The 18,548-nt window shown below is 27.0% G+C and overlaps 7 protein-coding genes across 14 annotated transcripts; 4 read left to right on the top strand and 3 right to left on the bottom strand.

The window, feature by feature from the left end:
* Positions 1–664: 664 nt before the first annotated feature.
* On the bottom strand, positions 665–5,105 carry LOC100876810 (RAS oncogene family member Rab39). Of its 2 annotated transcripts, XM_012292445.2 has the most exons (4): positions 4,964–5,105; positions 3,687–3,964; positions 3,162–3,271; positions 665–3,079 (listed from the first exon to the last, which is right to left on the bottom strand). In XM_012292445.2, exons 2-4 carry the CDS (start codon positions 3,792–3,794, stop codon positions 2,641–2,643), a joined length of 657 nt encoding a protein of 218 aa, XP_012147835.1. In that variant the 5' UTR covers positions 3,795–3,964; positions 4,964–5,105; the 3' UTR covers positions 665–2,640. The 2 variants fall into 2 exon arrangements, with proteins under 2 accessions (XP_012147835.1, XP_003706430.1); XM_003706382.3 differs by lacking the exon at positions 4,964–5,105 and having other exon boundaries at positions 3,687–4,216.
* A 72-nt stretch (positions 5,106–5,177) lies between these two features.
* Positions 5,178–7,299, top strand: Uba4 (Ubiquitin-like activating enzyme 4). 3 transcript variants are annotated; one of them, XR_013039357.1, is made up of 6 exons: positions 5,178–5,355; positions 5,471–5,684; positions 5,767–6,065; positions 6,140–6,565; positions 6,675–6,972; positions 7,150–7,299. XR_013039357.1 is itself a non-coding variant. In XM_012292446.2 (5 exons), exons 1-5 carry the CDS (start codon positions 5,178–5,180, stop codon positions 6,824–6,826), a joined length of 1,311 nt encoding a protein of 436 aa, XP_012147836.2. In that variant the 3' UTR covers positions 6,827–7,299. The 3 variants fall into 3 exon arrangements, 1 of the variants encoding a protein (XP_012147836.2); XR_013039356.1 differs by having other exon boundaries at positions 6,140–6,607; XM_012292446.2 differs by having other exon boundaries at positions 6,140–6,607; positions 6,675–7,299.
* Positions 6,851–9,212, bottom strand: Galt (Galactose-1-phosphate uridylyltransferase). Of its 3 annotated transcripts, none has more exons than XM_012292441.2 (7): positions 9,020–9,212; positions 8,489–8,551; positions 8,240–8,409; positions 7,893–8,098; positions 7,593–7,821; positions 7,314–7,530; positions 6,851–7,230 (listed from the first exon to the last, which is right to left on the bottom strand). In XM_012292441.2, exons 1-7 carry the CDS (start codon positions 9,033–9,035, stop codon positions 6,983–6,985), a joined length of 1,149 nt encoding a protein of 382 aa, XP_012147831.1. In that variant the 5' UTR covers positions 9,036–9,212; the 3' UTR covers positions 6,851–6,982. The 3 variants fall into 3 exon arrangements, with proteins under 3 accessions (XP_012147831.1, XP_012147834.1, XP_012147832.1); XM_012292444.2 differs by lacking the exon at positions 9,020–9,212 and adding an exon at positions 8,683–8,835; XM_012292442.2 differs by lacking the exon at positions 9,020–9,212 and adding an exon at positions 8,683–8,836 and having other exon boundaries at positions 8,240–8,551.
* A 492-nt stretch (positions 9,213–9,704) lies between these two features.
* On the top strand, positions 9,705–11,042 carry LOC100876702 (proteasome subunit alpha type-6). Its single transcript, XM_003706381.3, has 5 exons — positions 9,705–9,865; positions 10,024–10,118; positions 10,258–10,339; positions 10,427–10,856; positions 10,938–11,042. Exons 1-5 carry the CDS (start codon positions 9,790–9,792, stop codon positions 10,993–10,995), a joined length of 741 nt encoding a protein of 246 aa, XP_003706429.1. The 5' UTR covers positions 9,705–9,789; the 3' UTR covers positions 10,996–11,042.
* Positions 11,043–11,118: 76 nt separating this feature from the next.
* LOC100876591 (small ribonucleoprotein particle protein SmD2) lies at positions 11,119–11,954 on the bottom strand. Its single transcript, XM_003706380.3, has 3 exons — positions 11,779–11,954; positions 11,361–11,616; positions 11,119–11,301 (listed from the first exon to the last, which is right to left on the bottom strand). Coding segments are annotated over exons 1-3 (363 nt in total). The 5' UTR covers positions 11,781–11,954; the 3' UTR covers positions 11,119–11,196.
* A 469-nt stretch (positions 11,955–12,423) lies between these two features.
* On the top strand, positions 12,424–16,121 carry LOC100881873 (ankyrin repeat domain-containing protein 13C). 3 transcript variants are annotated; one of them, XM_012292439.2, is made up of 10 exons: positions 12,425–12,642; positions 12,983–13,221; positions 13,313–13,354; positions 13,673–13,777; positions 13,856–13,987; positions 14,056–14,267; positions 14,373–14,504; positions 14,602–14,763; positions 14,817–15,217; positions 15,288–16,121. In XM_012292439.2, the coding sequence occupies exons 2-10, from the start codon at positions 13,098–13,100 to the stop codon at positions 15,301–15,303; spliced, it is 1,326 nt and encodes a 441-aa protein (XP_012147829.1). In that variant the 5' UTR covers positions 12,425–12,642; positions 12,983–13,097; the 3' UTR covers positions 15,304–16,121. The 3 variants fall into 3 exon arrangements, with proteins under 3 accessions (XP_012147830.1, XP_012147829.1, XP_003706392.1); XM_012292440.2 differs by having other exon boundaries at positions 12,424–13,221; positions 13,856–13,945; XM_003706344.3 differs by having other exon boundaries at positions 12,425–13,221.
* Positions 16,122–16,804: 683 nt separating this feature from the next.
* On the top strand, positions 16,805–18,506 carry SelT (selenoprotein T). The gene is made up of 4 exons (XM_003706379.3): positions 16,805–17,113; positions 17,232–17,361; positions 17,436–17,619; positions 17,707–18,506. Exons 1-4 carry the CDS (start codon positions 16,983–16,985, stop codon positions 17,817–17,819), a joined length of 558 nt encoding a protein of 185 aa, XP_003706427.1. The 5' UTR covers positions 16,805–16,982; the 3' UTR covers positions 17,820–18,506.
* The last annotated feature ends 42 nt before the right edge of the window (positions 18,507–18,548 follow it).

The raw sequence follows: 18,548 nt of genomic DNA, 5'->3' as shown, positions 1-18,548 counted from the left end.
AATTAGTATCTAACTAATTTAAACATAAAATATTTAGGTATAGTTGATATTAAAAATGTATAATTACCAGTGAAGTACAACAATAAGCTATTTTAAAAACAGATTAACATTTTTTACTTCTTGTTAATGGTGTCATTTAAATGACTGTTTTTTACTTCAAAATTTTTATTTTAACTTTTTCAGTTAATACACTATATTAGGAAGATCTATAGTCTATATTATTGAAATGTATACAATAATGTAAAAATATTGATTTGTATATAATGTACATATACATTTATTGTGTATTAAATATGAAATTCTATATCTCATTGTTATTTTGATTATTTTGTTGATTACAGTCTTGAACTAAGTATATAGATTAGTATTTATTAGTGCCTCAATTGTTTTTTGACTTATACAATGCCCAACAAAAATTGATAAATAAATTTAACTTTGTGACAAGAAAGCTATTAGTATTGTACAACGGTAATAGTATTTTTATTTTAAATAAAGTCGATTAAAATATATGAAGATCGACCAAGTTATTACTACCAAGTAATTATTTCTTTCCAGAAAAATATAAAATTAGATTTATCTAAACCATTAAGCAAAAATTATTTTTTAATCTGGTTCAACTTCACTATTATGTACATACACTGATTTATGGAAAAATAATATAACATTCTGTAATACATTGTTTATTTTTCAACATGATTATTTATAAATGTGTAGTGCACAAAAATGTACGTATATTTGAATTTATCAACTTATACACAAAATTACACATTTCATGAGAAAATAATTCTTACAAGTACATGTTCTTGAACTATGCATACATATATGTCTCTTTGTATTATGTGTAATATTTATAAATACATACATGTCTATATATTAATCGAAACAATATAAAATAGAAATTTATAATAATTCACAATTTTAATGTATTATACAAAATATATTTTAAAACAAAGGAACTCATAACTTTGGATACTATTAATATAACAAATTTATATTCTCCACAAATATAAAAATTCATTTCATGGATCAGCACTGCACATAGTATTTCATTATTATCTACTGACTAAAATGTAAATGTTTGTATATGGAACTATACAAATTTAGTGACAAGGTATACATTATTAATTCACAATTTTTTAAAATATCTACGAATTTTTACTTTATACCACAATTAATACGTATAAAACTTCATAAATTGATTCTATTTATGCTATTTTTATACTCATTATCTATACAAATACAAAGTTTACTGCATTTTTGTCTGAATGTATCATACACTGCATGTAATATGTACGTAAATAAATACTTTTCTACTCAATCACTTGCAGAAAAAGTGCAAGTCATATAAATAACGTTTAACTGTAATTTGACTACATTGCTTGTATCATAAAAATACGAAAATGTTTACTTTCTTAACTTATATTCTGAAAGTCAGAAAATTCTACTTGTTTTGGACACAGATATGAAAAAGTGTAAAATATGTCACCTAGTAAAAAATGGTTATATTAAAAATATTACATTAGATCATATAAAACCTTCTTTTACTTTGTATTTGAACCGATATATTTTGTATTTTATAAGAACATATAATATATTAAGAACTAAACAGTTCTTAATTGGTTCATATTAACTTATACAAAATTAAGGTACATCGTCTAATTTGATATTTTGTAATAAATTTTTTAACAAGAATTTTTCACATAAGCATTCGATGTATTATGTACACAGTAACGAATTTTTTTAAATTAGAACACATACACCATAGTTTGCTTCATATTGTTTCCATAAATTAAGTTGTAATAACTAATTTATTATCCTGTTTTTTTAAATTAAATAATTAATAATAGCAGTATAGGTATATATTAATTTGGCTTTTTATGTATATGTATATGATATTATCACAAACTCTGGCTTTAAAAGAAGGTATTAACTGCTACAGTTTCAGAAATAATAAAGATCATAACTACTATAAGCGTTTCATTAGTAGTGTCTACATGTATGTACAGTATATAATATGCAATCGTATTTTTATATTGAAAATTTGTCTCAAAGTTATTTTATAATGTTTATAAATAAATATCTTGTATTATAAATGAAAAATTATATGTTTCTTCTTGTAAAATTTATAGTAAACTTTCGTGATATCATTTAAGGAATTATTCTGAAAAAGAAGCACAGCCGTTATTCCTTCTATACAGCAAAGTAGTTAATATACAACAAAATATATCAAAAACATTATGGTTAAGTTTGTATTATAAACAATGTTATTCATGCTTATGTAATTTATTCTTTAAATAACATAGAAAACACTCCTAATTTAATATCTGTGTGCTTCAATAATACAGAGTTATTTATTTATACAAGCTATGTACAGAAACGTGTAATCAAGACTTATACACAGTTTTATATTTACTGTTAATGGTTTCTTCAAAATCGAGAATGCAGCAAAATCTTACTTTTGTAAAAGAAAATCATTCTTTTTGTCAACTGAATTGATATTAAAACATTTTAATCATATATGTACAATCTAATTGTATACATAAATTAAGACCAGTAATGTATACAATTAAAATCAAACTGTGAAATATTACCACTGAAGTGAAGAAATTTGTTGATCTTTTCAGTAAATTAAATATTCACTTAACAACAAGAAGTTTTAGCAGGTTCTGCTTCGACTAGATTAAAATCTAAACCACCTGGCCTAGCAAATCCAGTTTTTATACCATCCCAACCATCTTCTACTTTGTATTCACCAGTTTGTATTCTGTTATAAACTTCCTGTGTAACTGTTCGAAATGTCTCTTCAACATTAATTCCTGTCTTTGCACTAGTTTCAATATGATGTACTCCATGTTGATCAGCAAAAGCTCTTGCTTCTTCTTTTGAAACTTCTCGTCTACCACCATTAGTAACTAAATCTAACTTACAACCTACCAATGCAAATACAGGGCGATGTGGTTCAATATGCCTACGAGCTTCCATCATCCATTGAGGAATATGTTCAAAACTGGCTCTATTGCAAACATCATATACAAGCAAAGCTCCAACAGAATTCCTGTAGTAGGATTTTGTGATTGACCTAAAGTAAACAAAATATGAGAATGACTAACATTTTCACTATGAAAGACTTGAATATACGAAGAAAAGATTAAACAGTGTACCTGAATCTTTCTTGGCCAGCTGTATCCCACAATTGTAACTTTATTCTTGTTCCATCTTTAACTTCGATTAATCGAGCAAAAAAGTCTACTCCAACTGTTGGGTCTGAAAGCTAAGCAAATAAAAAGATTAATATAAAAATTAGAAACTTATAAGACATCTAATTCATTACTAGGTTATTAATAATACATTTATATAAAATAAATACAAGCAAACACGGAAATTAATACATTAAAAGTAATTTTTAATAATATTGAATTACAATGTTCTATTATCCTAAATTTTTCTGTTGGAAAGCAACAAGAATATTATTAGACCAGGAAATTGGAAATGGTCCAATTGTGCCACTGAATTGACAAAATAATATTTTTAAATCACATAAGATCCCAATATCGATTATGATTCAATTCATTAGCATCATAAAAAGCAACATCGAGGACGGAGCGTGAACAACTTTTTTCTTCGTTCAAAATCAATTTCCGTATTCTTATTTGATGTTGTTGACGAAACAATGACTCGCTACATACCTCTGCGAACTTCCCATCAGTGAAATATCTCAATAACGAACTTTTTCCGACTGTACTGTCACCAATCAGTATCAGACGAAACTGATAGTCAAAAATCGGTTCCACCATCTTGACGTCTATTACGATTAAAGTTCTTCACAAACAATACCCGCGTTGTCACTTAGAAATTCATGATTTCCTATGTACTCTTGTCAAGAGTGAGAACCTTGCTGACCGTGACATTAATCATCAGCTTCCTGCTTTTGCCCAACGCTGTACTGTTCTTATTGCGCACAACACTATGCAAATAAACATGCAGCTTCGTAAAAATCATTGTAATTACATGTACTGTAATTTCCAATCAACTATATAGCTATTACTGATCGTTTCTACTTTCTCCACTCATCTCCTCTTTCTTAATTTTTTTTTAAAACTCGAGAAACTACGTGATTATAGTGTTCATTCAAAGTACAGTTGGATGCAACGCTGGTTTTCTTTAGATAAGAATGAGTGTAGAGGGAGGAACACCTCACTATTTGTCCTTAATTTCAAATAATCAAATGTCTATGTAATCTCGAAATTTTAAGCAGCCGAAATATCCAAATCTCCAAATTTTCACATTTCTAATTTTTTAAATTTAGAAATTTCAAAATTTTTGAAGTCCTAAACTTTCAAGTTCTAAATCTTAATAAGCGTAAATTCTTAAATTTTCAATTTTATATAGTTTTAAATGTGAAAATTTACCAATCAGAAATTAGCGAGTAGTAGAATTTCTTTCCCTACGGCTTTATTTTCTCTAGATAAATCTACTATACTCGTCAATGTACAGTTAAATTTTGTGTGGTAATCTTTTAATAATTTTTAATCTTTGTTTATAATTTTATTTACTCGTGCTTTGTACTTTTCTTTAGATACAAAGTGTTTAAAAAATTCAAAAAGGACATGTATATCTACATTTTGTATTAATTACGATTTTCTAAACAATGCGCTAAAAACACATTGCAAAAGTAAATAATTGTGTATATTCTTAGAAGTATTGTTTTCCTTTTCATTTGTTCGTAATGATGAAAATGTTATCTTATCTATTACAACTGAATTGATTAAAGGTTAATTACACGATAACTCAATTAACCATTTTTGCGCGTACTAATGCGCAATACGTTTATTGTCATTCGTGTTTTATATATGAAACTACGTTTTAATCATCACATATCCAGATTTGTTATTTTCTAATTACATATTTACAATTGATAGTATCAAAGATTAACGATAAATGATGTTATGTTATATTTACATACTTTAAAATTTTATCTAATGCTTTGCCGATTGGTGTAGTTTGTTATCTACAGTTTCATAACACGTGTTAGACACTCACTGTCAGACATTTTTTGAACAATTAAAAAGCAATTTATAGGCTAATTAGGTATTTTTCCTTAAGAAATTTCAACCGCTTTTCCTTTTAGATTATTGAAATAAAAGAAAAGAACATTCCAAGAAGTTTGATTAACAAAAATGGATGAGGAAAAGTTGATTAACGAAATTATTAAATTACGTGAACTGTTGCGCGAGAAAGAATATCAACTGGCTGCTTTAAAGCGCGAAAAACAAATTTTACAGAACTATGGTTTGAACAATGCTGAGATATCAAGATACAGTAGACAAATTTTTTTACCTGAAATTAGCATTAGAGGTGTATCTTATTGATATTATTTACCTTTTATATCAATTATTTAATATTTTCTAATTATATATGTTACAAAATATTTTAATCTTTAATTATAATATTTTTTTTTTTATAATTATAGGTCAACTAAAATTAAAAAGTAGTGCAATATTAATTGTAGGACTAGGTGGTCTTGGATGTCCTGCTGCGTTATATTTGGCATCTAGTGGTGTTGGACATATTGGTTTAATTGATTATGATAGTGTCGAACTTAATAATCTTCATAGACAATTGTTATATACAGAAGCAAATATTGGAACACCAAAAGTGGATGCTGCTGCAGAAAGCCTTAATAGGTACTCATGAATTAACATATTATTACAATTGATACAATTGATACAATTGATACATAAATTAAATACATTATATCAATTTCAGATTGAATAGTAACATTAAAGTTACACCATATAAAGTTCAATTAGATAGTAATAATGCTTTGGAAATAATAAAATGTTATGATGTAGTGTTAGATGCTACTGATAATGTAGCAACACGTTATTTATTAAATGATGCTTGTGTTTTAACCAAGAAGCCTTTAGTGTCAGCATCAGCATTAAGATTTGAAGGGCATTTATCTGTATTTAATTATTTTGGTCCCTGCTACAGATGTATATTTCCTACACCTCCCCCTCCAGAAACAGTAACAAACTGTGGTGATGGTGGTGTTTTTGGTCCAGGTTTGTAACTATTTTATATTTAATGAATATTTTATCTTCATAAGAAAAACATTTATTATTTTATTTAAGCACAGCTGTTGGTACTATTGGTGTTTTACAAGCATTAGAGGCCTTAAAAATTTTACTCAACTTACCACACGTATTATCTGGTCAACTATTATTATTTGATGGATTAGAAACGAAATTTCGGAACATAAAATTGCGCACAAAGAATGTAAATTGTATTGTTTGTGGTGATCATCCAACTTTACAAAGGCTAATTGATTATGAGCAGTTCTGTGGTTCCAAAGCAAATGATAAAGATCCAAAATTGAATTTATTAGGAGAGGAAGAACGAATAAGTGTAGAAGAATACAATACAGCATTAAAACTGGGAACAGAAGGTCATATTTTAATTGATGTGCGTTCTCCTGAAGAGTTTGAAATTTGTAATTTAAAGAATTCTATAAATATACCATTAAACGAAATTAATAACGACGAAAATGTATCGCTGGTAAAACGTAAGATACAAGAAATACAGGAAAAATATAATGATGCTAATTGTATGTAAATATTTGCTTAAAATTTTTTGTGATAATCATAATTATACAGGAAGTATATTTTTTTTAGTATACGTTATGTGCAGAAGGGGAAATGATTCGCAAAAAGCTGTGAGAAGTCTTCAACAGATTTTTAATGGAAGTACATTAAAAATAAAGGATGTAATTGGTGGAATTCATGCCTGGAGTAGAAAGATTGATCATACATTTCCAGTGTATTAAATATCTAAAGTTATATAATCATGATTATTCATGTTATATTTTTTATTCATAAAATGAATATAGTTTCAATATTTACTATACATTTTTATAAACGATGTATATGTAAATTACATATACACTTACAAAAATATATTGTTGTATATAAAGTAAGTGAACTCATTTAGTATATTTTTCTATTTCAAAACTACTTAAACTTGTTTCTGGGTGCTTGTAGTGAGAATCTGATAAATTTCTTAATTTTTCTGCTGCCTGTTCTGGTGTTAAGTCTCTTTGTGCTTGTGCAAGAAGCTCATATCCAACCATATGTTTCTTTATACTTGCAGAACGCAATAAAGGGGGTAAGTAAATTCCATGGAAAGTCCAGTAAGGAAAATCCTGTCTTATATACTGACCAGTTGGTGCACCTTTAAGTAAAATGTATTATGAATTAAATGTTATGATTAAAATGTTTTATACGTTCATGTACACAATAAGTACTTAATCATACCATGCCATCCCATAGAATAAGGAAAAGAACAATGAAATAAGTTGTCATATTTTGTACATAATCTTTTCATAATAACTGCCAATGATTCCTGTTGTCCTTCTGTTAAATCTTGCATTCTAGACACTTGGCTCTTAGGTAGTACCATAGTTTCATATGGCCATATTGCCCAGAACGGTACTAAAACTACCCAATCTCGTGTTTCTAACACAATACGTTCCTATAACAGCAGCAACAATTTAAAAATACAAACGTTTATCCTTTTCCATTAACTCATTTTACCTTTTTAAGGAGTTCTTTCTGCATATAATCTATGAGAAGTGGTTTTTTATTACGATTGTAGTAATCACTAAGAAATCTATCTTTTATTTTAGCTTCATTTGGTAAGAAAGAGCTAGCCCAAATTTGACAGTGGGGATGTGCATTACTACAACCCATTAAAGCGCCACGATTTTCAAAAATTTGGACCCATGTCCACTTTTCTCCCAATTCAAGCATTTCACTGATCCAGCTAAAATATAAAGTTACTTATTATGTTATAAAACAAAGAAACAGATTATGTTTTAATTTATGATATTCTACCGTTTAACCACTTCTTTGATGTCAGAAATATTCATCAGAGCTATTGTTACATTAGATTTTGGATGAAAACACATTACTTTACAAGTACCCCTAGCAGCATCCATTTGAAATAATTCATCTTCTGATTTTGTTGGATTAGGAACAGATTCTAGTAATGCAGGAAAATCATTGACAAAGGAATAGGTGTTTTCATATATTGGAGTAATCTATTAGAAAAAATAAATAAAAATATTTAGTACATATTACAAAATTATACAATGTTACTTAACTGGATTTATGAAATAAAAACATGCATCGATCAGCCAACTACTTTTTAAAATAAAAGGACAAATGTTTCAAGGTATTACCTGTCCACTAGCTCTAATGTTGCCTGGACAAAGTGGATTATCCGGGTCATAATCTGGAAGGTCTTCTTCTACATTTGGTTCGATTTGACCACCCCATGGTCGTTTCATTCGATGTGGTGATACTAGTACCCATTCCCCTTTTAAGGGATTATATCGAATATGTTGATGTTCTATAAAATATTGATCCAATAGTTCGAACATAGAATTTTAATTTTTAAATAATTTCTTTGGAAAAACAAAAATTCTGACCAGTAGAATCAAATTCTTCCTTCAATGATTCTGTGCCATTTTTTGATTTACTTTGTTTATCACCTGGAAATCAGTATAAATACATATTATGTTTTAGAAAAAAAAACAGATACACAATAAATAAAACATTTTTACTTTGTTTAATCAATATATACGTATATATGTAAACACATATATATAGAAATATTACTTACAATCGGAATAATATACCTATATCATCTATAACATAAGTTTTAATAGTCACGTGAATTTTACATCAATTTTAATTAACAGACTTACAGTAACTTTTTGGTAATATTAATTACATGTAATTTATTATAAATCATAGAATTATTGCAGTAAACATGACAATAAATTTATAGTGTAAGAAATGAAAAAAAAAGTTGCGGCAAGTCATATGATCGAGTTGTAGTCTCGAATAATTGATATATTTAAAAAATGGCAATATGTATTAGACAAATAATAAAATAATTATCCTTTATGTTTTAAATTTCAAATTTATTTAAATATTGTTAATTACTGTATTTTTACCTGTTAATGCAGACATTTGAATTTTTGCGAAAGGAAGATCTTCTTATATAGTTAATAGTATACTGGCAAATTTCTATAGTATTCGAAGTAATTTAAGATGTATTTATCATTTCCATTAGCAATAATTTAAGATAACGTATTATCTTGCCTACGAAGGACAATGTTAAACTACTTATCTAAATATGTACATAACAATACATGTATATTAATGGTACATGTATGTAAAATTGATTAAATTTGATTTCAATCAAATGATAATTAAATCTTCAAGTACATAAAGAATAGTATTTGTACTAGAATGTAGAAGTAATAATATATATATGTATACACCGTAAATAGAAAAGATTCAATTTATAGAAAATTTTCTAAATGTTCTTGAAACAATTGCATAATAATGATTTATTATACCCATAAGTGGAAGTATTACTTACATAGTACTATTCAAATGTTCATCATAAAATTTTATTTAGTCAAAAATAATTAACAATTTTTAAAAAATCAAAAAATTTGAAAATTTATTGAAAGCATGTTTTCAAAATTTAATATTACATAATTATTAAATATAAATTTTAAAAGAAATTGAAGAATGAAACTTTTATTTTGGTTCTATTTTATATAAAATAAAAATAGAATAAACAAGTTTACTGGATAAGAAAAAGTACGTCGTTCAATGGAAACTACCATAATATACATTTATTATATAGCATGATTTGACGTTTCGAAAAGTTGCCTGCAGTTTTTGAACACAACTAGTAAGATTATTTGCGAATATGGCGCGAGGTAGTAGTGCTGGTTTTGATAGACATATTACAATTTTTTCGCCAGAAGGGCGATTGTATCAAGTAGGTAAGATTCGTAGAACTATTTTATATCAAACTACAATTAATCTTCAAATGTTCATGACTGTCTTTCATATTATTAAATTATTTTGTATGCGGGAACCATGACATAGCGTGATCTGCAATTTTGGACTTTTTCAAACAATGTTTACGAATATTTTGTAGAATATGCATTTAAAGCGATCAATCAAAGTGGCCTGACTTCTGTTGCGGTTAAAGGAGTCGATACAGCTGTATTTGCAACACAAAAGAAAGTGCCTGTAAGATAACCTTAATTCACTTCTTTACTATTCTTAATAATAATGTTTATATACTGTTTTCTGATTTTTCTTATTGTTCTTATTTCATCTTGAATAAAATAAACGAAACTTATCAAGTTTATCAAAAATTTATTTATAGGATAAGCTACTTGATGCTTCTAGCGTTACTCATATTTTTCAACTCACAGAACATATTGGTTGCCTTATGACAGGCATGATAGGTAAGTAAAAAATAATTTTAAAGATATACATTAATAAATAATAGTTTATTATTTACATACAGTTTTTCATTTTACTTTCTATTTTAGCTGATGGTAGATCTCAAGTACAACGTGCACGATATGAAGCTGCCAATTTTAAATACAAGTATGAATATGAAATCCCTGTAGATGTATTATGTCGGCGCATTGCAGATATCAGTCAAGTTTATACACAAAATGCAGAGATGCGACCTCTTGGCTGTTCTATGATGCTAATTTCATATGATAAAGAGAAAGGTCCTTGTGTCTATAAAGCTGATCCTGCAGGGTATTATTGTGGTTATAGAGCCATCTCTGTTGGTGCTAAACAAACAGAGGCTAATTCTTATCTTGAGAAAAAGTTGAAGAAGAAACAAAATTATGATCACGATGAGACAATACAGTTAGCAATCACTTGTTTATCCACTGTTTTATCTGTGGATTTTAAACCAACAGAAATAGAAGTTGGTGTTGTATCAAAAGATAATCCCAAATTTCGGTAATTATTTATATTATAACACAATTACTCTTTACAAAAGTGGATAAAAATTAACTAAATATCAAATATTTTTTGTTGCAGAACTTTAACAGAGCAGGAGATTGATAAACATCTTACTGCAATTGCTGAAAAAGATTAATAATTTCATGTATAATCACCTACAAATAAATGTCATGTCTTATTTGATATACTGTTTCTTTCTAATACTTCAAACTGGTATTTTGCTATATTAAATATAATTGTTAAAAATAAAGCACACACATTTGTAGCTTACAGTAAAAATTTTATTCCAGTCCATCACTTTTATCATAAATTACAAAGTATGAAAATTATTAAAAAATTACTTTCCTGATGCAGTTGCCAAGGGATTTCTTAGAACTAGAATTACTGAATCTCCTCGCAGAAACATTTTTGATATAAATCTATCCTTATTCACTGGTTTTGCCTAGTAAAACAAAAAGCCGATTTATAGTTGTATTATTAATGTGAATTGTTGTATTTTACCTTCTTTTTTCCTTTCCCTGTACGAGGAAGTTCAGTCCACATTTCTTTCACATTTTCCAAAACCATATTACAATGCCTATCAAACGCTTTTACTCTTCCTAACAATTTCTTATTATTCCGACAATTAATTAGAACTTGAGTATTATTTTTAACAGATTGTGTTAATACTGAAAGTGGTCCAGTATTAAATTCTTCCTCCTCTCTTTTGGCTAATTCCTCTGGTGTCATCTCAGATTTTGGTTTAGTTAAAGAAGACCTGTAACAAACATTATTTACTAAGAAAATACAATAAATTTTAAAAGAAATTTAGAATTTATGAATAAACTTAAAATTAATAGGTAAACACAAATAAATGTTGAGGTTATATTTTATTGTTTAAATACAGTAAAATAAAAGTAAGTATTATACAAAGACTTACATTTTTGAAGATATTTTATAGTAAAGAAAAATACTAATAAAATTCTTCTGTCAGAAGTGTTATTAGTACAGTGAAATAACGTTTTAAAAATGAAAAACCAAACAACGCAATGTTTTTATATATTTATTATACGTATATTCGTGTACATTAGTATGAGTAATATGCAGAATGGTAACTGCCACACATGTTTCCGCCAAAAAATATCAGTAATACCATCTAACGAACAAATACAGAATTATCGAACAAACTATCGACTCCTAGATGATAGTAGCGACACTGTTTGTGAGCAGCGCGCACAGAAATTTAAATTTTAAAATACATGTAAAAATGAGATCTTAAAAATGCTTACAACTTTTTAAATTAATTACTTAACAATAAATTAATGTTTTCGTACTTTTTTACATATTAATCACCGCAATATTTCTATTATGAATGTAATGTTCAATTATATGAAAACGTTAATATAAATAAATTTAATGCTGAATTAACGTAATTAGTATGCTGATGCAGTTTCTGAAATTAATTTTTAGAAATGTAAAGTGTACAAATAAACAGTTTCTTTTTAGAAATAAATATTTATTTGGGAAAATTTCATCATTTATCGATTTCGAAAATGCCTATACCCATTGGACGCCATTTTCCCTAGGAATCCCAGATTTGCACCGGAGTGTACTCGTACATGTTGCATATATAGACGGTACTAACAGTACTAGTTTTCAACGGAATATTGTTTTAGAATGGAAATATTAGTGTCTGTATAATTTAAAATAATATTGTAATAAATTGTAGTTTATTCAAACTAAATCTTACAAATAAATTCTTTCTAACTCTTATAAAAAGACATTGAACCATAAACATAATGAGGTGACCAACCAAGTTATAAGCACGATTACCGATATATGTAGTACTAACACTAATAGTAAAAACATAATTAAAAACAGCGGTAGAACTAATAACGTCAACGAAACTAAGAATAATAACACAACTTAAATATTCTGCCAAAATTATACAATCTTTCTAAACTTCATGTTTTAAAGAACATGTAGAAGTATCATTGCTTGAGTGTGAATTGCAAAGCACCTAATACAATATAAGATTTATTCATTAATATAACTATTAATTATAGTTACAATACTAAGTGATAAACCTACAGTCTTAAATGATTTATATTTAATGAAAACCTTGGCATGACTATTCAATATAGCATGCCACCTTTTGGAAATGGAATACAAGAAAATTGCTATTATATTAAGAGGGACTGCATTAAATAAAGAAGCAGATCATTGCCATTATTACTATAGATTTTGTAATAAGAGTAAATGGCCATGGCTGAGAACTTGGAGAGTGAAAAATATCCTTTACACAAATGCATATTTCAAGGAGACGTTAAAACCTTAAGTTCTTTAATTAGGACTTATGATATTGCAGAAAAAGATAAACAAGGTTACTATGAGTGTCATTTAGTTTTTCAACATTATATTTATACTAATAATTAAGGATAATTTGATGATATAAATTTAATTTTATTCCGTAGGAAATACTCCGTTACATTTAGCTGTCATGTTAGGAAGAAAAGGTAGAAGGATTCATTTCAAATATTGTCATTATTTGATATCGCTTATTTGCTGTAATAATGATATAATTTAAGAATAATGATTTTAGAGAAAATAAATTTAAATGTAACAATGTACATGTACATTACACAAAAACCATTATTCATGTACTCATTTTTAAAAACTCACTTTTAAGACTTATCAGTAAAAAGTATAAGTAAACACCATTCTTTATATTCTAATGACTGAAAAAGTATAAATTCTGTGTTATATCATTATTGCAATAAATAAGTAATATGTGATTAAAGTATACATATATTAAATTATAAATAATTTTTTAGAATCGGTCCAATTATTACTTGCACATGGTGCACCTGTAAAGGTAAAAAACTTGGCTGGATGGAGTCCACTTGCAGAGGCAATTAGTTATGGAGATAGACAAACTAGTTAGTATTAATAAAGTTAATTATATGCTGTTTATTAAATAAGTGATTATAAAATTTATAATATAAATCTATTTACAGTATCATCATTAGTGCGAAAATTAAAGCAACAAGCAAGAGAACAAATGGAAGAAAGAAGACCAAATTTAGTTGCAACATTACGTCAAATGGGTGATTTTTATATGGAATTAAAATGGGATTTTCAGAGTTGGGGTATTTAATAGCACTATTACATTATAATTTCATAACTTATTAGCTTATAAATATTTTTCATTCTTCAGTACCATTAGTTTCTCGTGTACTTCCTTCTGATGTGTGTAAAATACACAAGAGCGGAGCATCTATTAGAATGGATACTACTTTGGTAGATTTCAATGACATGAGGTGGGAAAGAGGAGACATATCGTTCATTTTTAATGGTGATCAGAAACCAAGCAAATCATTGACAGTGCTCGATAACAAAGCTAAACTTTTTCAAAGAGTGAGATATGAGGTAAAATTACTTTTTTATTTATTTTTATTTTTATTATTCAGCACTTACAATTACATATTTTTAGCTAATACAATCACAAATGAATTACCATTAATCACTTTTTAGGAAACAGAATTAGAAATAGAGGATGAAGTAGATATTCTCATGTCAAGTGATATCATGGCAGCCCAAATGTCAACAAAAGGTATTACATTTTCAAGAGCACAAACTGGTTGGATATTTCGTGAAGATAAAAGGGTATGGCCAACATTACTGACTTTACTTGAGACTTTATTTTTTTTTTGCTACTTTTTCTTCAAACAATTTTTAAATGTATTTAAAATATTTAATGAAGGAGATGGTAGGACCTTTCCATGCAGATTTTTATCAAATCAATGGAATGGTTTTGGAAAGTAGGAAACGACGAGAACACTTAAGCGAAGAAGATTTGCAAAAGAATAAAGCTATTATGGAATCATTAACTAAAGGAAGTTCGCAAGGATTTGCAAATGGGAAGGTAAGAAAAAAAACCCTCTTTATCAATATATATTAATTTATCAATTTTTATAGCCTCCAGTTAGAAGAGCTTCTTTAAATCCCCCACCAGAATCAAATATTACTTGGGAAGAATATATTATGGCTCCGCCTGGTCAATGTCCACTTCTTGGAAGAAATCTTGTTTATAAAGAAAGCAGTAAATCATTTAAAGCAACAGTTGCTATGAGTCCAGATTTTCCATTGACAGTTGATATGCTACTCAATGTTTTGGAAGTAATAGCGCCGTTTAAACATTTCAGCAAATTACGAGAATTTGTCCTTATGAAATTACCACCTGGATTTCCTGTAAAAATCGATATACCTATCTTACCTACGGTAACAGCAAAAATCACTTTTCAGGAATTTGCCTTTCGCAATGATATAGATCCACATTTATTTCAAGTACCATCAGATTATTTTGAAGATCCTATGAGGTAAATTCAAGAAACCTATTTTACACTATAATTATTTTGTTATTTTACTGTAATTTTATTTATTTTTTAGATTTCCAGATTTATGACGACTCCGTGTTCGACGGAAAACTCAAGTCAATTGTCAAAGTAAAAAACAAATCATTTTTTCTCAAGAAACTATTTGGCTTTACAATTTTCTTAAATTATACTGCTGCCAAAAGGTCTCTCAAAAAGTTATGAAATATTCTTTAAAAAAAATTATTCTGATTTTGAACATAAATGGTAGAAAATATTGTTTATGAAAGTACACAGAAAGTTTAAAGAGTGGCATACTTTATTTACACACTTGTACGCTACATCCTAAAGAAGAAAATAACGTAATAAATCTATGCACATTAAGATATACATTTTACTCCACTGAGTGCATAACAGATAATTACATTATGCACCTTATTTTACCTCATTTAGTTTCAATTTTGAATTTTCCTTTTTCATACGTAGCAGTTATTATTTAAAAAGTATTGTATTTGCGAAATAATGACATTTCGCAATATTTATTTATAAACAGTAAGATTTTCTCTTTTAAAGAGAATATTTTTAATTAATATAAAGTATGGGAGATAAATATTACAAATAAACTTTTTTTCAATTAATAGCCAGTGGTGTCTCCTATTATGATTAGTTGTACCAGAGTAATGAATATGATTCAAAAAAATATAGTAAGGGCATATTGACATGTTTTCATTTTAAGTACAACATTTTACATACATTTTATGTTCTGCTCGCTAATTTAGACTTGTGATACTATACATGGTAGTGTATGCGTGTATGCGTTTCTATGTATGCGCGTGGCATGTGTTCATACTTATGTACATGTGAGTGCGCATTTAATACAAAATTTTTAAATAAAGATTTTAAATTAAGATTTTTAATGTTTAAATTCCTAAATTTAGTCATAAACAGATATATTTTGCCCACCGTATATACAATTGGCAAAGTAGGAAACATACAAATACCTTTGCAACAACGTAGGGAATCGGCTGAAGTTAACCGAATTGCGCGATCTTGGTACGATTATTCATGAAAAAAAGTAGTTATTCTTAGGTCTATGATCATCACCATTATTATACCAAAATATATTTTATTTATATCTCTAAAAATGATTTTTCTGTATACCTTAAAATTTACCTAAAAAGCTTTCTAAAATAGCAGCTCATATACACTAATAAAAAGAAATTGTCGCTATTATTTGGGATTTGATAATTTAATTATAAAGCTGCGGAATATTATATTTTTATAAATAATTGGTATTTATACAATTAATGCATACAAATAGTTGAACACCTAATTTTAAATAGAAGTAATAAAATATTTTGGAATTATCTTATTTCTACTATTTTTGGAAATATAATATTATCTTTCAAAAATTTAAATTAAATTTGAATATAAATTTTAAACATTGTTTTATAATAAAATTAAATAAATTAAAAATATGAATAAAATTAATTAAATCATATTTATCATTTATTGTTATTATTTAATCCATTAAATTTGATAACTGATAAAATTGTACATAGTCGTTTGTATTTTGTATTTTATACGATTCGGCTCTATTCGGTTCGATTCGGTGATGTTCTGCTTACTTAGCAGCAGAAAGTGACTGATCAAGATTTAGAGTACATATATAACTGTTGAAACGGTGGTTGATTGATGCCTTTTTTAAGGTAGAAATTAAATTGTTTTGCTCAGAAATCATACAGGTGATAAAATTTCAATGACTTAAAGAATGCTGCGTCGTATGAAATTAATTTTATGCTTTTGCATTGTTTTATGCGCATCGAGCACCAAAGCCGATGATAATCAAGTTTCTTTAACCAAACTTGGTGCAAAAGGACCGACTTTGAAATTTTTTTACTGGTAAGTTTTGTAAATTTAATTGCACAAATAATAATTTTCATTTTACTTTTATTTTATTTAAATTTTTATTTAAACTTCTGCAATTTGTTTATTAAATATTTTATTTTTCTTTTTCCAGTTATTCTTGCGGTTACAGAAAAGTTTACGAGGAGTATGTCAGTATCCTTAGACAGAAATATCCAGAGTTACAAATCGAGGGAGAAAACTACAACCCTCCTGGATACAACATGCTTATTGCTAAAATACTAGTAATAATAAAATGTTTGTATATTACTTAAAATATTTACTGTTTATTAACATGATTGTATTTCTTTTTGTTTAGGGTTTTGCTAAAATTTCGCTAATAATTTTAATAGTAAGTGGAATTGACCTAGGACAGCCATTACCATCATTGTGGCAATGGTGTATAGACAATCGATTCTATTCTTGTATTATGATATTTTTCTTTTGTAACGCAATAGAAGGGCAACTCATATCATCAGGAGCTTTTGAAATACATTTCAATGGTAAATGATAATTTATCAGTTGTTATATATATATAAGTACATAAAATCAGTATAATACTATTAAAAATATTTATTGTAATGTTTTAGATGTCCCAGTATGGTCCAAACTGGAAACTGGTAGAATACCTCAACCACTTGAACTTTTCCAAATAATAGATACTCATTTAAATATGCAGTATGCGGATGTAGATATAGGATAGATTAATTTTAATAAGAAATTTAATGGCATTTTTATTTGCACCAAATGTTATTCATTGTAGTTATAGAACTTTTATTTCTGTAAATCTATAACTGTTTAAAAAAAATACCTTCATTTTCATATCTTGTATATGAATTCTGTTATAAATTTTATTATTACTCATTTTAATTAAAATAATATTATATACGAGATAGATAAAGTTCGCGTAAGCAAAGCTGAAATAAAACTTTTTAATATTGCTTAAGAAACGTTTTTATTATCATAATTTAAAGTTGAAAAAGAAGTAAAATAGACTGCAGTAACATAATTATTATCCTGGGATAATGAACTGTTAACAATATACTGCATTTAAGATATTTAAAATGTTTGTTCACAACAAATTTATAAATATTCCTACTTACTGATATTTTCTCAGACACTTGTTACTGTTTCTTAACGTTAATAAATTATGTTTATATTACAAGGAATATTTTTTGACACATTTAGTTCAATAATAAAATCTAACAAATGTATGTAAAATGAATTAGTTAATAAATTAATATTTCTACTAAATAATTTTACGTGAATATTATATTATAATTTTAATCAATATAAGGACAGATACAAAAGAGATATGTAAACATACGGAAAAAGATGCGTAAAAATATGTAAGAAATTCGATCATTAAAAATTAATATGCTTAAAAACATTTGTCATGCTTTTTCTTTTGTTGAAAAATATAAAAATACAT

The sequence above is a fragment of the Megachile rotundata genome, chromosome 9 (genome assembly GCF_050947335.1).
Source record: "Megachile rotundata isolate GNS110a chromosome 9, iyMegRotu1, whole genome shotgun sequence".
Taxonomy (NCBI): Eukaryota; Metazoa; Arthropoda; class Insecta; order Hymenoptera; family Megachilidae; genus Megachile; species Megachile rotundata.
This window is presented reverse-complemented; position numbering and strand designations above follow the sequence as displayed.

Excerpts from the sequence above, each read along its gene's own strand:
- LOC100876810 (XM_012292445.2), bottom strand. The coding sequence starts at position 3,794 with ATGGTGGAACCGATTTTTGACTATCAGTTTCGTCTGATACTGATTGGT. Across the intron at positions 3,272-3,686 it reads CTGATGGGAAGTTCGCAGAG|CTTTCAGACCCAACAGTTGG; the intron begins GTATGTAGCGAG and ends TTATTTGCTTAG. Across the intron at positions 3,080-3,161 it reads GCTGGCCAAGAAAGATTCAG|GTCAATCACAAAATCCTACT; the intron begins GTACACTGTTTA and ends TGTTTACTTTAG.
- Uba4 (XM_012292446.2), top strand. The coding sequence starts at position 5,178 with ATGGATGAGGAAAAGTTGATTAACGAAATTATTAAATTACGTGAACTG. Across the intron at positions 5,356-5,470 it reads ACCTGAAATTAGCATTAGAG|GTCAACTAAAATTAAAAAGT; the intron begins GTGTATCTTATT and ends TTATAATTATAG. Across the intron at positions 6,608-6,674 it reads AAAATATAATGATGCTAATT|TATACGTTATGTGCAGAAGG; the intron begins GTATGTAAATAT and ends TATTTTTTTTAG.
- Galt (XM_012292441.2), bottom strand. Across the intron at positions 8,099-8,239 it reads ACATTAGAGCTAGTGGACAG|ATTACTCCAATATATGAAAA; the intron begins GTAATACCTTGA and ends TTTTTCTAATAG. Across the intron at positions 7,822-7,892 it reads ATCAAAGAAGTGGTTAAACG|CTGGATCAGTGAAATGCTTG; the intron begins GTAGAATATCAT and ends TTTATATTTTAG.
- LOC100876702 (XM_003706381.3), top strand. The coding sequence starts at position 9,790 with ATGGCGCGAGGTAGTAGTGCTGGTTTTGATAGACATATTACAATTTTT. Across the intron at positions 10,340-10,426 it reads CCTTATGACAGGCATGATAG|CTGATGGTAGATCTCAAGTA; the intron begins GTAAGTAAAAAA and ends TTTCTATTTTAG. Across the intron at positions 10,857-10,937 it reads AAAGATAATCCCAAATTTCG|AACTTTAACAGAGCAGGAGA; the intron begins GTAATTATTTAT and ends TTTTTGTTGCAG.
- LOC100876591 (XM_003706380.3), bottom strand. Across the intron at positions 11,302-11,360 it reads CAGGGAAAGGAAAAAAGAAG|GCAAAACCAGTGAATAAGGA; the intron begins GTAAAATACAAC and ends TTGTTTTACTAG.
- LOC100881873 (XM_012292439.2), top strand. The coding sequence starts at position 13,098 with ATGGCCATGGCTGAGAACTTGGAGAGTGAAAAATATCCTTTACACAAA. Across the intron at positions 13,778-13,855 it reads TTATGGAGATAGACAAACTA|TATCATCATTAGTGCGAAAA; the intron begins GTTAGTATTAAT and ends ATCTATTTACAG. Across the intron at positions 14,268-14,372 it reads TTCAAAGAGTGAGATATGAG|GAAACAGAATTAGAAATAGA; the intron begins GTAAAATTACTT and ends ATCACTTTTTAG.
- SelT (XM_003706379.3), top strand. The coding sequence starts at position 16,983 with ATGCTGCGTCGTATGAAATTAATTTTATGCTTTTGCATTGTTTTATGC. Across the intron at positions 17,114-17,231 it reads ACTTTGAAATTTTTTTACTG|TTATTCTTGCGGTTACAGAA; the intron begins GTAAGTTTTGTA and ends TTCTTTTTCCAG. Across the intron at positions 17,620-17,706 it reads TTTTGAAATACATTTCAATG|ATGTCCCAGTATGGTCCAAA; the intron begins GTAAATGATAAT and ends GTAATGTTTTAG.